This window comes from Urocitellus parryii, chromosome 10 (genome assembly GCF_045843805.1).
Source record: "Urocitellus parryii isolate mUroPar1 chromosome 10, mUroPar1.hap1, whole genome shotgun sequence".
Taxonomy (NCBI): domain Eukaryota; kingdom Metazoa; phylum Chordata; class Mammalia; order Rodentia; family Sciuridae; genus Urocitellus; species Urocitellus parryii.
Window position 1 is genome coordinate 26,450,830 of NC_135540.1, and position 16,803 is coordinate 26,467,632.

General features: G+C 35.0%; 1 protein-coding gene across 4 annotated transcripts in view; it reads right to left on the reverse strand.

Moving 5' to 3' along the window:
- Fbxw7 (F-box and WD repeat domain containing 7) overlaps positions 1 to 16,803 on the reverse strand; it is a 188,207-nt gene that overhangs the window by 82,107 nt on the left and 89,297 nt on the right. For 2 of the 4 annotated variants that reach the window (XM_077803339.1, XM_077803338.1), the window contains one exon: positions 168 to 764. In XM_077803339.1, the coding sequence (XP_077659465.1) occupies positions 168 to 695 (528 nt within the window). In that variant the 5' untranslated portion in view covers positions 696 to 764. Of the gene's footprint in view, positions 1 to 167; positions 765 to 1,418; positions 1,469 to 7,402; positions 7,446 to 16,803 lie in introns of those variants that run through there. The other 2 variants (XM_026384683.2, XM_077803336.1) reach the window with 2 other exon arrangements.

The window sequence follows — 16,803 nt, forward strand, 5'->3', positions numbered from 1 at the left end:
TATTTCTATTCGTAATACTTTCTAATAACTTCTGTAAAACAAAAATTAAATCATTTTATTATATTTGTGAAAATTAATTTGCAGTAATAAAAAGACATGAGGAAAATTTCACTGCAATTAAAATAGAGTTGTAAAGTGTTTCAGGTTAACAGATCGATTATACTCACTTTTGTTGTCTTTGTATAGAATGGGGAGGAGAGTTGGTGAATGGGTAGGTCCACAATACTACTGGAGTTTGTGACACTGTTACTATGAGTATGTTCATCTTCTCTGCTACTGTCATCAGACTGATCAAAATCATCACTCTCCTGGTCCATTTCCTCCTCCTCTTCATCCTCCTCATCTTGTTCACCAGCGTGTTCTTCATCTTCCTCTTGTTCCTCTTGATTTCCTGAGGAGTCCTCATCTACTGAAATAAATCGATTATTGTTTTCTTCCACTTGTCCTTGCTGGGAGTCACTTTGGTCTCCAGGTCTAGGTTCTACTCCAACAACTTCACCATTCCTTGCAGTGTGCTCCTCCTCTTGTTGTCTCAGTTGCTGCTGTTGCTGCTGCTGCTGCTGCTGCTGCTGCTGTTCCTCCTCTACTACACGATTCATCTGTTCCTCATCTGCCTGGCTTGAGGAAGGGTTACCTCTCAGAGAACCTCCAGTTCGTCGTCTTTTGCTGCCCACAGAGAGCAGTTCCTGATTCATTTCCAAAAGCCAGCTTGCTACTTCTTGGACCTTGGCTAGACTATCAGAAGATGAAAAGGTTTTCACATTCTGCAGGGGAAAATGGGAGGAAAAATTAGGTTTTTATATCCATATTATCTTCTAATTTCACACACACAAATATATATATATATATATATAACACACACACATATATATTAAATATCATTAAAGATTGTAAAAAGTATCTAATGCCATCAAGTCATTAAGATGCTCTTTAGTAATCAATACAGAAAGTTTAAATTATAAAAGTTATATGAGAATTTCCCCAAATTATACAGCAACCAGATTTATTGCAACATCTTTCTTTTAATAATTCTTAGCTTAAAACTTTATAATTTAATTTGTTTTGGCTAATAAAATATAACTTAACCAATAAAATGATTTTAAATTTTAGATCAGTAGTTCATAAACTGTATCCTGTGTAAAACTTCCACAAAATGTTATGAAGTGTATCACAAAAAAACTATTCAGTGCTCAGTCAAGTTCAGAAAATGCAAAGGTAAATCAAGTTGAAAAGCTCAGTATCCTATGAATTTCCCAAACTTCTCTGATTATAGAATCTTGTCTCAGACACAGTGTTTTGACAGGTAACAAATATAATCATTATGATTTGCATTTTTGACAATATAAATCAACTGGGAAGCAAATAAACAAAACACTTTTATTTTTTAAAAAAAAGGAAAAATTTTCTTAAGTTCATACCCTCTGACCCAGTAACTCCACTTCTGGCAATCTATCCTAACGAAGTAATCCTAAAACAGAAAGAAAAAAAAAATTATACAGAGGATGCTCACTGCAGCTCTATCCACAAAAGCAAAAAAAAAATAGAGAGAAAAACAATAAAGAATATAAATAAAAATAAAAACCCAGATGTTCAAGATAAAAGAATTCTGTGAGACGGGACATACAGTATAATCCTTAAACATGATGTTCATGAAACTTTGTGAAAACATGGATGTTTATATAATATTATGCTAAGGGGAAATTTCAGGTAATTACATAACCACAGTATGATTTTTTAAAACTGCATGAAGACTAGATAACAATACTTCAAAATAAATTGCTTTTTAGCCATTGGTAGTATGGATGCTTCATTCCTAAACTTCATCCTTTGTATCTCTATGGACATGTTCAAGGTTACCCAAATAATGCCAACACACTAGGCACATTAAAAAGTAATTAAGCACTCATGATCTAAAACTTGAAACTTTAATAAAGCTAATAAATAGTTCTGTCCAAAGTGCAAGTGTTTTTTTCTTTTAAAACTCTAATTATGATCTTGTTTTTAGAGAAAACTTTTTGTATGATTTAGAACATATAAAACACAAATGTCAATAAACACACTCCTATACCCTAAAATCCATCAAAAATCAAGGATGTTCTTTTACTTCTTCTTACCTGCAGAAGTACCTAATATCGAGCATATCAGATATATAACTTATGTTTTTATCAATAACTAATGAGACAACTTGAGTTCAGTAAAATAAAATCCGATGGCTAACCTATTTTGACATTAAATTGTACTATTTCCTTGGCAATCTGATGAGAATGGAACTGACTCAAGGTCAGGAATAATACTGATAAAAGAAAACCACAGAATTTTTAAACTGAAAATGTTCCTCACTTCACACTCAAGGAACTAAGGCTGGAAGAACTCACATGAATTTCTCAAGCTAGTTAGCTACAACTAGCTTCATGTAAAACACACACAAGAATCTGACACCCAAGTCTTCTTTCTTGTACCTCACTGTACAAAAACAACATGATAAAATCCTAAAAGAATATTATGCTTTTTTCCCTTTGGGTACCTGTGATTGGACTCAGAGGCACTTGACCACTGAGCCACATCCCCATCCCTATTTTGTAGAGACAATGTCTCACTTAGTTGCTTAGCACCTCAACATTGCTGAGGCTGGCTTCAAACTCAAGATTCTCCTGTCTCAGCCTTCCGAGCCACTGGAAGAATTCTTTAACATTGATATTGCCTTCTTTAGTGTCTCTTTAGACTCAACCCCAGTACTACCAAAAAATTTTAACGTAAGAAATGTTTCTTTACTTGGGTGGGGGATGGTATTGGGGATTAAGCTTCGTGTATGCTAGACAGGTGCTCCACCACTGAGCTACATTCACAGCCTTTCTTTAAATATTAACCAATGTAATTTAGCCTTTTTTGACCAGAACCCCCAGTAACATTAGATTTTACATTGTAAAGTTGCATACAAATATTTAAACATACCAGCAACAATAGTTTCACAGGGAGGGAATTACAAGATGTTTCCAATACCTTAAGACTCTATAAAACACCATGCTTAAATAAATAGTTAATTCTCATTATTTACAGTGATTTTGTTCCATGAAGTTACTGCAATCACGAAATCAGCAAATACTGAGCCATTCCTCCTAGAGAAAAATACAGATCCTACAAGCCTCTGGTCACATTTTCATCAACCAATCAATGCATAACCTCTTTTATGTGTGTTTGTGATTAAAGATATCTTATTTAATATACATTACAGACTCATTAGCATTGAACTCACAGTCAATGGCATTATAACTCATGCCTAAATGAAGTTTACCTAACACACATTATTTTCTCCATAAGGTACACATCACAGACTTCTTGAGCCTTAGCTCATTAAGCAGTAATTCAGCAGTATGCCTGGGGATCATTTTTTTCCAAAATATTTTTATTATTGATAGACCTTTATTTTATTTATTTATATGCAATGCTGAGAATTGAACCCAGTGCCTCACACATGCCAGGCAGGTTCACTATTGCTGAGCCTCAGCCCCAGCCCCGGGGGGTCATTTTAAGCAACACAATCACCAACAAAAAACACAAATAGCAGAGAAAATGTACTACTACAGACCATGGAAAGGACATTGTTCATAGTATGAGAGCTGAAACAAGGAGGCAGAGCAGCATCCTCCTGATCTCTTTCCTTGTTGGAAATATGCATGTCAGTTCGATCAAATGTTCTGACATGTACATGTCCATAAATGACTATGAATGTGCTACAACTATTTATTTGAATGTTATAAATTTATTTATAATTTTATAAATTTATAATATTTGCAAATTTGTGGATAATTAGGGTGGACTGTAATACTTCTTCTAAATCCTCTAGATGGAGCACTGCTTGCAATGCAAGAGTCACACAGCACTCTGACACCAATGTCACCTATTGTTACAGTCTGCTAATCTAACAAAAGACAAATGATCAGAGAATTAAAAGCTTCAACACAGATATTCATCACTAAACTTTTAAAATAAAAGTTCAGATAGCTCAAATAAAATAAAGTTGGACTTTACATAGAACAATAAGTAGAGAAAGAAAAGGAGAAGGTACATTATTTCTCCTTGTGTAAGTGAAGAGAAAAGCATCTTTTGGCAGTGTCTTTCACAGTACTGGGAGATCGAAAGAGGTTCTGACCTCAAAATGCCTTAAAAAAAAGATGCTTATGATCAGCTTCCTTCCAGACAAAAGTGAAGTATTATTAAAATTTTATTCTTCAATAAAATTTAAAAATAAGGTTATACAGAGAAACAAGACCTACTTTATGACTTTCCAAAAGTCCTAAAAATGCAGGGTAACTTACAGCCACTATTCCTTGTTGATTTTGTGACACTTCAGACCGTGTGTGTGTGTGTGTGTGTGTGTGTGTATGATGAACTCTGCAACTAGTTTCTCATGAGCCTTGTTTTTCAGAAGATCTTTCTCTTACAATATTTGAACTGCTTATTTTAGGATGTTTATGGAATAAATGTGAGCATAGCACATGAGCAAACATGAAGCTCTGAAAGCCTGTCTTCAACCAAACTAGAGTCATGAACCTCAAGAAAAATTCCAAGACAAAGGCTAACTCTGAAATCACAACAGACATTAGGAATACTGCGTATACTAATAAAACAGGGAATGATTTAAGTAAATTATTAAGGCATCCAAATAACAGTGCAACATTAGCACTTTCAAAAGTCACACAGCAAGTATACATTAGATTTGAGCTACAAAGGCAGTTAAGAATCTTTAGAACACAGATGACAAGAAAATAAGCCAAACTGTACAATCATCAGGAAGAAAAACTCAAAAGCTTAGAGTTACATAACTCAAACAATTTGGGAATTTCACTGAATCCTAAAAGACACTTCCTACTGACCAGAAGTCCCACTTCCTGTCATCCCACACTCCCTCTTCATTTTGAACTTTCTATACCCCAAATTAATAATTTGTGGATTGATTATTATGGTCAAGCTAATTAGCAGTTAAGTACCTGAAACAGATTTAAAGTAAGTAATACCTTATCACTCCACTGCTCAAAATCCACCAAGAAAAAGCAATGTTTTACAGTCACCTGTGGATCCTATAAATAACCTACATGTGTCCTAACACTCTCAATGCCTATTGTCCTACTTTCTCCTTCTCACTTTGCTCCACCCTTTCTGTCCTTGTTCTCTTCCAAAGAGTAAAGTATGTTGCAACCTGACAGCACGTGCTCTGGTTATTTCTGTCTGAATGCTCTCCCCCATGTATCTGCATGGTTCTTTCCATTTCCTAACCCTGCTGAGGTCCCCTGTCAATGCCATGTTCCCTAACTATCCCATTTAAAACTACATCTTGCAGCTGAGGCTGTGGCTCAGTGGTAGAGTGCTTGCCTAACATGTGTGAGGCACTGAGTTTGATTCTCAGCACCACATATAAGTAAATGAATAAAATAAAGGTCTAATCATCTAAAAAATATTTTTTTAAAAAAACTACATCTCCACCACCATGTTTCCTTTTCCCCTTGCGCTGCTTTATTCTTCCCTCTAGTTCTAAGTATATAAAAGCACTAAAACAGTACCTGTGGTTTAAAGAGTACATACTATCTATCCACCCATTTATTTATGTATTATCTGCCTTCCACTACTAGAATTTAAGCTTCCTCAGGAAAGAGACTCATTTTTTGACACTGTTATCATTAACACTCACAAAAAATATCCAACTCAATCTATACTCAAAACATTAGTTTCATGAGTAAATAATTATTTAAAACTCATTAAGCCAGCATTGCACTGAGAATGTCTTCTTCACCAAAGAAATTCAAGCCTCGTCACAAACACAATATCAATTATTTAAAACACATTTTTTAAAGTTGTAATCCGGAGGCTGATGACGGCATCAGCAGTAGAGCACTTGCTTACCAATTACATGCCAGACTCTGGGTTCCATCGCCAGCACTGCAGTGAGGGAAAAAGTTGTACTCTGTGTTCAACAAGTCACTTATGGTACCTTTGAAACTAATTAGGGTATAAATCCTAATACCTTACCATTAATTTATAAATAATCTTCTAAGTCATAAAAATCATTTTTATACTTTATCAAGTTTCTTGTTTTTTAGCACAGGCAATTAAAAACAATTAGGTGCCAGCCGGGCATGGGCCTGTAATCTTAGTGGCTTGGGAAGCTGAGGCAAGAGGAAAGCAAGTTCAAAGCCAGCTTCAGCAAAAGCAAGCCTCTAAGCAACTCAGTGAGAGCCTATCTCCAAATAAAAAGGGCTGAGGATGTGGCTCAGTAGTCGAATGCTCCAGAATTCAATCCCCAGTACCAAAAACAGAAAACAATTAGGTGCCAGGCACGATGATACATGCCAATAATCTCAGGGCTCAGGAGGCTGAGGCAGAAGGATGGCAAGTTCAAAGTCAACTTCAGCAACCTAGAGAGGCACTAAGCAACTGAGTAAGACACTATCTCAAAATAAAAATTAAAAGGTCTAGGAACAACTAGGTAACCAAAAAGATCAATACTCCAGCCAGGCACAGTGATTCATGCCTGTAAGCCCAGCAGCTCAAGAGGCTGAGGCAGGAGGATCACAAGTTCAAAGCCAGCTTCAGCAACTTAGTGAGACCCTGTCTCCAAATAAAAAATGAAAAGGGATGAGGTTATGTGCCCCTGGGTTCGATCCCTAGTACCAAAAAAGAAAGAAAGATTAATACTCCAAATATAATTATCATTTTTTGAATAATTCTGGTTTCTTATTTTTATATTGTACTTAACAAGAAAATCAAACATACAACATTAAGGTAAAAATCAGGGACTGCAAAATAGACTCATTCTCAGTGATATATATTAACAAAATCAAAATAAAATGGGCATTACTGGGAACATCATCATATAAGTAGCAATCAATTCAGAGTTTTAGGGATCTGAACTGAATAATTTAAATCCACTCACCTAGTCAATTAAATATATCTTTACTGAAAAAGATTATTTCTCAGTGACAACATCTACATTATATGTTACTTAACCTATATTCATATTTTGTTTTAGCCATATAATCTGGACTTATTTCATTATACCTCAATTTTAAATTGATGGTTAAATCCAGTGGCTCTTTTACTGTTTTGTTTTGTTTTTGTAATTTTTACACTGTGAGACACTCACTCCCTTCATCTTTACAAGTCTCCAGTCCCTCAATTTCCCTTGACATTATCTATACTGTCTCCCTCAGGTAGCCCAGTGGTTGCTCTTCACTGCTAGCTTCTTCCTTCCCTGCAGTTTCTTTGAAACCCAGGATTTCAACTGTCACATAGAAAATAATCACTCATTTGACAATCTCCAGTTAGACTCCTCTGCTGAATCATTCAGTTTAATAAAGTTACTCTGGTTGGAACCCCAAACTTCTACCCCGACATCCCACATACATACCCCTGAGGTCCAAAATTTGTTCTCAGCTACTCCTATTTTCTCTGTGTCAATGAATGGAACCATATTCTAGCCAGTTGCAGATGTAAGAAACTTGAATGTCTTTTCCTCCTGCAATATTTTAGTCCTAAAGCAAGTTAGAAAAATGTGTGTGAGAAAGGATGGTGGTCCAAAACTGGGGAGTCAGTCTACAAAAATAGTGAAGACAGCTTATGTGGGGGACAGAAAGTAAGTATTCGGAAGTCTGACTGTGAGAAGGATAAGGAATGATGCATACAGTGGAGAAGCCCAGGAGGGCGCAGACAAAACAGAGTAAGAACATTCATCTGGGTGGGGTAGAATATTAAACACGGGCAGGATAAGAAAGATGTCCAGGGCCTGTGGCTGTGGCTCAGTGGTAGAGCGCTCGCCTAGCATGCACGAGGCACTGGATTCAATCCTCAGCACCTCATAAATGTAAAATAAAGATATTGTGTCCACCTAAAGCTAAAAAATAAACATTAAAAAAAAAAGAAAGATGTCCACATGGAAAAAATAGTGTTGAGGTCTGAGTAGGATAAAATGGGTGTGGTGGCAACAGTATGTACTCAGTTCATATATCCCTTCAACCTCACCTGCTATAAGGAACAAAGCTGCCCATGCTGCCTCTGGGCTTCTTCCAGCAAACTAATGAGCACAGTCAAAGTATCAGAATGGGATTGCTCCAACCCTGGAAAGGAGTCGGGGCAGAAGGTTCCCTGCACATTAAAATTTTGTCTTGACATCCGTTTCTTGGAGTATCCACACTGACACAGAAGACATCTGTGTAGAGGGACTGGTAAACTCTCTTAGGGTAAAATTTTAAGAATTTCTAAAAGATACTTTTAGAAACAAAGTGAACTTCATTAAACAAATTTCATTTCACTCAAGAACATCTACCACACAAAGAAATCCAGTGGTTAGGCTGAGGAAAAGTTTTGAACAGGGTAATAAAGCTGAAGGGGAAAAAGAAACTAACCTACTCAGCACTTATTTTTCAGGGTCTATAAGGTATAAAAAAAAAAAATGATGGTTGTTCTTACTTCAGGGGATAAGATTTTTATATTTAAAAGGAAAAATGAGCTTTTAAAAATATTATGTCACAAAAGGAAATCCTGAAGGTTTCTAATGCTGCTTGGGCATCAGAGTGAAGATACTTACTAGATGGAAATGACCTAGAGAAACTGTAGAACAAAGCTGAACAGTGTATATATGTATGTACATATATATATATATATATATATATATATATATATATATATATATTATACGTATAATGGGGCAAGGGATATCTTTCTGAATATTCCAATTATGAACATTTGACATAAAAAAAATAGTAAGAAGAGCTACAGTCTTATACATTCAAGATGAGTTTGGGATTTCTGTGAAGAATATTCTGCAATTCATAGGAAAACATGAACATTATGCCGCAGTTCTCGAATACTCATACATAAGAACAATCTTTCTTTTATTCAACCAACATCAAGAAATAAGCACATACAAAAAAAATCTCACTTGAGTCGGAAATAAAATATGCATGATTTGTTATCTTGTGTTTAACCCAGAATTACTGGTGCAGCAAGAAATAACAACAGGGCTAGGGTTGTGGCCCAGCGGTAGAGGGCTCGCCTCCCACGTGCGGAACCCTGGGTCCGATCCTCAGCATCACATTAAATAAATAAATAAATAAATAAATGTGTTGTGCCCAACTACAACTAAAAAATGAATATTTAAAAAAAAAAAAGAAATGACAAACAACAAGCACATCTATAAACTGAGGGCTGGGCTATTAGCTCAGTGGTACAGTGTTTCCCTAGCATGTGCAAAGCTCTGGGTTTAATCCCCAGTACTGAAAGAGAGGGGGGAATTCACATTAAAGAAGTAATTATCATTTCTTATTTTTAAGATTAAAAAGTAAGAAATGGGCATATAAAATAAGCAATCTATAACCTCTAGGCCTACATTTCAACTTATACATTACTGAGTAAGGAAATACCAAAGTCATATATAAAACTGTGTCTAGGCTATATTTTTATTTATAGTGGTTGGCTTAAGTTTTACTATTTAACACTGTCAATAAATTGTAATGTTGTAAATAACATTAAGTAAAATCCAATTTATAATGTGTACTAAGCCCACATTAAGAAAAATTAAGTCCCATTTTGGTTTAAGCTAGTTACTTAAACTTGTTACATTTCTTCTGACTTGCCAATTTTTATAAAAATATGAGATTAATTTTAGAGACAGTAAGTTAAACTTAAATTATAAGAGGATTGTATTTTCCCTCAAAAAAAAAAAAAGAGTTGGCTTAAACATCATTTTTAGTTTTAGGTATGGGATAAAGAATTCTCTTACATATACCATATTGCATTTGGATATTATATCAAGAAATTTGTGGTAAGGCCTACTTGCATAAGTAAGGCTAAAAAAAAGAAAAATGGAGTTCCCTCTACCTGCTCTAATGAGCAGTCAAACCAGTAACCTTTGTGATGAGGGAGCAATGTAAAAAAGAAGGAATCTGTTGGGTTCATCACTGCTAACAGGTCCATAGAAAAAGAGCCATCTCTGCTCAAAGGGGCAATGACAATTATCAATGAATTAATCTATCTGCAACTTACTGACCAAGGTAATATACAATGAACTACAAACATAAAAATTTTATGCAAGAGTTCAAAACTGGGGAGTCAGTGTACAAAAATAGTGAAGACTGCGTATGTAGGGGACAGAAAGTAAGTGTCTGGAAGTCTGACTATGAGAAGGATAAGGAATAAGGATAAGATCTGAAATTTATTTTAAGTGTTCCTCTGATGTAAGGATTAAAAAAGGCTGAAAGCAAGTATGAACAATGAAACAAACTGTTTGCCTACCTAATAACAAAGCAATGAATGGAACATAATATGACTTCCATGATACTCCAGCCAACGTTGGTATAACCTGAATTTGTGAATGACAAAACATTAACAAGCCTAAATTGAGTCACTATACATAATAATTAGCTTATAATCTTGAAATCTGTTAAAGAAAAGAAAGTAAACATCAGATTAAGGAACTATTTCAGATACATGACAACTAAATCCTACATGTAATTCTGAATGGAATCCTTTTGTCATATGAGACATTATTTGAGCAACTGGTAAAACACAAAGGGGGCCTGATATATATTAATATATTATTACATCATATTAATATATTAATGTCAATATTATATGTTATATTATATTAATATATAAATGCCAATGTTTTACTTTTCTTGTAATTAAATGCTCTTATTTATAAGAAATGCACGACTAAGTGCTGGAGATGATGGTGCATCATGTTGGCAATTTACTATCAGATAGTCTAGGGCAAAGAAAGTTCTCAGTATTATATTTAGAACTTCTCTGAAAGTTTTTAAAAAAAAAAAAAAAGGAGGGATGATCTGGACATCATTCTGGTTTCCATCATTTGTTACAAGCTACTTTTGCCTTGTCCCCACACCTTTGTCACTACTCATATCATCACTAACTCCTGCTAAGTCTACTTAGAAGATGTTGAAAATCAATCCCACTTCTCTAATAATGTCTAATGAAGCAGATACCATCTGTCTCTTGCCTGAACTATTTAAATAGCATCCCTAGTCACCTCCATCTTTTGTCTCCTGTCACTCTAACCCATCCTCTATACATTAGTCAGAACATGAAATGCCACCACTTCAAAGTGTGGTTCCCATACTTTTCACATGCTGAACTCTTTGCTGAAATGAAAGCAAAATATTAAGCAGTTAAAGGGGGAGGGAAAGAGAAGGAGTAGGAAGAATTAGCAAATGAGTGTTTAAGGAACTTCTGAAGAAGTTACAGTCCTATAGCACAAAACCTAAACTCCTAAACACAATACACAAGCAATTCCCAATCCGTTCTCAACCTCTATTTGAACACACCAGTTTGTCCACAACTGTACATTACTCGACTATCCTTGTGTATCATATTCTCCCAATATGGTATATGCTCTCCTATATCTGTATCTTTAAATGATGTTTCCATCTCTTGATCTCCTTGACATATTCCTTTGCCCACCATTTACTAACCCTACTGGCAAAGTAAGCCACCTTCTTCAGCCTTCTATTCTTCTGTGTCACAGAACTACTAAACTTGGCCAACACAAGTATTAAATATAAGGATCTCCTCATTCCCCTTATTAAAAAGGCAGAAAATCATGTTTATTCAGGAGAAAGTCAAGGAACATAGTAAAAGAAAGTAATGCAGTACCTATCATGTTGACAAAGGGGGGGTAAGCTAACGCATACACAGGACAGACTTAATTAAAATATTATGAATAATCTTTTTAATATACAATATAAGAAGTAGAAAGCTAGAAAAGGGAATATTTGCTATTGCAAGGCAAATGTCTTATCTTAAAACTCCACAGAGAACACTAACACTCTGTTTGCTTTTCCCCTTCTTTCTGATGTTATCTGAAACCACATCTCAAAAATATAATGTTGAACTTTAAAATTCAGGGATATACCCAGGCATATATAAAGATAATTAATATTAGGTTCTTTTCCACAATCAGGAAGTGATACTCAACTGTCCATATCACATTATTACTGTCCATATACTCTAGAACTTCTTACAATTTCTAAATGCATTAACCAACAAATAACACATGAAATCCAAAAGGTAACAACTCTTCCACTTCCTAAAAAAACTCACTACCATTTCTCAGACTATAAACTAAGAAGCAAAATGAACGTAGATTTTTATAACATGAAAATATAATTGTCTGTCTTAAGTTGTTAAGGATATTTATTTCTTTGAGGTAGTTCAAAACTGAAGTCCACTAGAAAAAAATCCTGTGACTGAACAAATAGATCTCTCCTACAGGTCTCAGGTAGAATGTTGCTGTCACCGTGACTTCAGGATTTCCATAGGAAACCTGATATCTGTCTGAGAAAGGGAAATCTCCGAATTTATTCATGTGCTTATTCAGTAATAAGTCATTCAAATTTTATTTATGTGAAAAAGTAGGTAGAAGACTAACAGTTGATTAAAAAAAGATTTAAGAAGGCTTTATAAACACATGAACAAGTGTTCAATAGCATTGCCAATCAGGGAGATGCCAATTAAAACCACAATGCAGTACTACTTTCCATCCATAAAAAACTACTAAAATTAAAACCAAATACTATCTAATGTTGGTAAAAAAAAAAAAAAATTCTATCATTTGGGGAAGCAGGGTGAATGGTACCAACACCATAGGAAATGATTTGGCAGAATCTCATAAAAACACTATTACCCTATGAATTAGTACATACATTTCTATGTATTTACCAAGGAGAAATGTCCACAAATAGGCTGGTACAAGAAGCTTTATTCAGGATGGCCAAACTTAAAGCAACTCAAATACTCATGAAGAGAAAAATGGACAAAAAATTTAGATATATTCATAACAGAAATTTAGAAATTAATTCCTGATACATGTAACAACATGGATGTCAAAAACAATAGCACTGCATGATTCCATTTATATATTTAAAAACCCACAAAACCAATCTACAATTTCTATGATTTCAATTATAGAAATCAGAACAGTAGCTGTCTAAGTGTAGTGGGGATTGATTGAAACTAGGCATGAGAGTGATTTTAAAGTTAGAGATAAAAATCTATATTTTGATTGAGGTGCTGGGTACATATATACGCATGTTTTTCAAAACTCACCTGTGCATTCTATGCAATTTAAAAATGTATGTCAGAATTGCATGCCTATAATCCCAGTGGCTTGGGAGGCTGAGGTAGGAGGATCACAAGTTCAAAGCCAGCCTAAGCAATTTAGCAAGGTGGTAAGCAACTCAGTGAGATCCTGTCTCTAATACAAAATAGGGCTGGGGATGTGGCTCAGTGGTTGAGTGCCCCTGAGTTCAATCCCCAGTACAAAAAAAAAAAAAAAAAAAAAAAACCCTAAAGTTACATGTTAATTGAAATTAATAAAAAAAATTTCTCTGTCTTCTTTGATTCTTCCACTATGAGCCTGTTACATGTTGAAAAGGTGTTGTCTTCTTTGCTCTGGCCTCATTAATAGGAACTTCCCTACTCTAATAGCAGACATGTTCATATCAGATAAACAGGACAAAAATCCAGAATACTGATTTTTCCATTTCACCAGGTGATGTGATAGTTTTCCCAAAATCCACAGTTCTGGTATTGAAGAACCACACAGTTCACTGTGAAATGTTCTCTATCAGGTAGAGAAAATTTTGACTAAAGAATTTGAGAGGACCACATAAGCAACTACACTAGAAAGACATTTGAAGCCATTACCTAAAGAGCCAATGACTACAGGTTTGTGGGCAATTTCATTTGGTTAAGCATACAATTAGAACTCAGATAAATAAATGCTATTTTTACTTTATCTCTTACTCATTTCAAAAGCTCCTGCTTGGATTTCTTTTCTAGCTCTATGAAGCAAAACAATTATCTCATTTAGATGAATATGCCAGAAAATCATTATTCACAGTTAGACCCTCTGAAACAATCATTCCATCTTCCTATTCAAATCTTGGCAAGAAGGCAGAGCAGATATATTGAAGAAGACACTGTTCAACTGCAATGCACACAGTGTGGTTTCAGAAAACATGTATTTGAATTGAAAAAGAGATGTATTTAAACTTGATTCAGTACCAAGCACTAGGGATACAATATTGACCAAAGGTATAAGTCCACATCCAAAATAAACAGAAAGAAGTGACCTTAAAGATACTAACTTCTTAAATTATGAGAAAAACATCCACTCTTTTGAGACCCTTATAGGGTATACGGATGAGAAAATTTCTTAAAGTTACAGAATACAGTAGAAACCAAGCAAAATGAACGGCATTGTAGTCTGGTTCCATGTCTACCCAATGATGTCCTCACATGCCAATACTATGGTACTGACTCTGCCAGGAAAATCCAAACAATCAAAACTTCTGAAACATTAGATCTAAAATCCAGAAATATTAATAGTTTACTTAAAACTGTTCTTTTTTTCATTCATTTTTAGTATAGTCTGAGCACTATTATCTTCAAATGGCAAGAAACATCAGGATTTTCTTATATAAAGATCTTCTCTATTTGTGCAGAAATAAAGCAACACTGTCATAATGATTAAAATCTGTAAACTAGATTCCTTATGTAATGATCTGTAATTTTTAACACAAGAAATTTTTTAGATTTTTCAGGTTATAGAACAGTATTTCTAGACAAACCTAACAAGGCAGTAGTTGTAAAACACTCTCAAACTTCAAAATACCCTCACTCTCAGTACAAACAATGCTGTGTTGTACACTCATCCTAAAACTAAGAGGAAGCATTGTGGATTGGTCACAACTGGAATTCCTTATCACAATGAGGGCTGCTGATGGATTTTAACCACTAAACTCAGCATTCGAATAAATAGGAAGACAATAATGGTGGTCACTACTCTCCAAAACCACTGATTTTTCAGATTTGTTGAAAGAGCTATTTCTTAGATATTCAAGTTTCTGGATAGGTTTCCTTCATTCTGAGGTTATTCCTCTTGCCCAGACAAAATCTGAGTACTAACTCGAAATAATTTTTTTTTTTTTTTTTAAAGAGAGAGTGAGAGAGGAGAGGAGGAGAGGGGGAGAGAGAGAGAGAGAGAGAGAGAGAGAGAGAGAGAGAGAGAGAGAAATTTTTAATATTTATTTTTTTTTTGAGTTCTTGGCGGACACAACATCTTTGTTGGTATGTGGTGCTGAGGATCGAACCCTGGCCGCACGCATGCCAGGCGAGCGCGCTACCGCTTGAGCCACATCCCCAGCCCCTAACTCGAAATAATTTTAAGAAGAAGAAAGCCATAAAATATGTTTTCATTTTTCTACAATACCAACTCAGGTATTCAAGTTATAGAAACCAAAATATGAGCAGAAAACCTTATGTGTATGAAGCTGTTTTTATATTCAAATTAGCAAAGATGCTTCCACCGCATTCATTTAATCAGCAACCATTTACACAGCACCCACCCAGCACTATGCTACCTACTGCATATTCATTTAATCCAGAACTCTGAAATCATTACTCACAGTTCACAAAACAGTAAACAAGGTCAGGTTAAGGTCACTTGCCTAAAGACTTATAGTTAGTAAGGTTCAGTCCCATGGCTGAAATTCAAATATTTCTGAACCCATCCACTAAGCTAAGCTACCTCCCATTCCAGCATGGAGTAAATGAATATTTTGAAATAGAGCAAGAGAAAACTAAAGGCACAAGTGACAGTAACAGGACACCACTGTGACTACCCCTTTCACAGAAAAAACCCTCCATTTAAAATAGGGGCCACTCTTTCTCAGGCCTTTAAACATTGTCTTTCTTTCTCTTAGGGCCATGGACAGTGGCTGTGGGTCCCAGCCAAATAAGTAAACAAATAAATAAGTAAAAAACGTTAGGCTTCCTTCAGGAAAGAAAAAAAAAAATCCAAAAAGATTTGTCTAAATTCACTCACTTTAGGATAAAGGTTCTTGGTAATTTGTATCAGCATCCCACCAGAAAATTCAGATGCATACTCTAATCACTCTTGCTTACTAGTTACAAAGTGTTCTTAACACTGTATATGAATTTAAATATAGCTCTATACTTACATTTTATTACAAATATTTTGGCAGTCTGAAATGATAAGATTTTAGGCAAAACAATGAAATTAAAAGTAGATTTAAGCCAAAGAATCTATCCAGCTCTATCATCTTATTTCCCTGTCAATTCTCAACACAACTGCAAAATATTACAGAAGATATTTCCTAACTGAACTTACTTTGTGCCACACCTTGTTAAAAGCTGTACATATGAATAATTATTTCATTATAAGGCAAACCTCTGATGTGCATTCCATATTACAGATGAAGAAAGGAGGCTGGGAATGTGTCTACCCTGCCTCTCAAGCACTATACATCTGAAATAGTCATCCTATGAACTTCTCTCTTATCTCTTGAAAACACTCTTAAGAGCAGTAGAAGTCACACAGTGCTGTGGTCAAAGAGAAACCATTCCTGGCTCCAGAAGATGGAATAGTTTTACATATAGGTTAGAATAAGTAGTATTAATATTAACAAACAACACTAAGGAACAGATGATTTCTGCATGACGTCAAAGTTAAACTGATGGTGAAACTAAAATTCAGGCTGTAAAACCTAGTGGTTAAGAGCCAGGTTTAGTAGTTAAGGTACATACACTATTTCTATTAGTACCTAACTATGTAACTTGGGCATATTACTCAACATCTTTAAATCTCAGTTGTTTCATCTGCAAAAGAGGATTTTAAAATGGTACCTTTATCTCACAGAATCACTGTGAGAATTAAACAAGAGATAATGTAATTAAAATGTCAAAAAGCCATGTATGGCACATAGGTTGAGT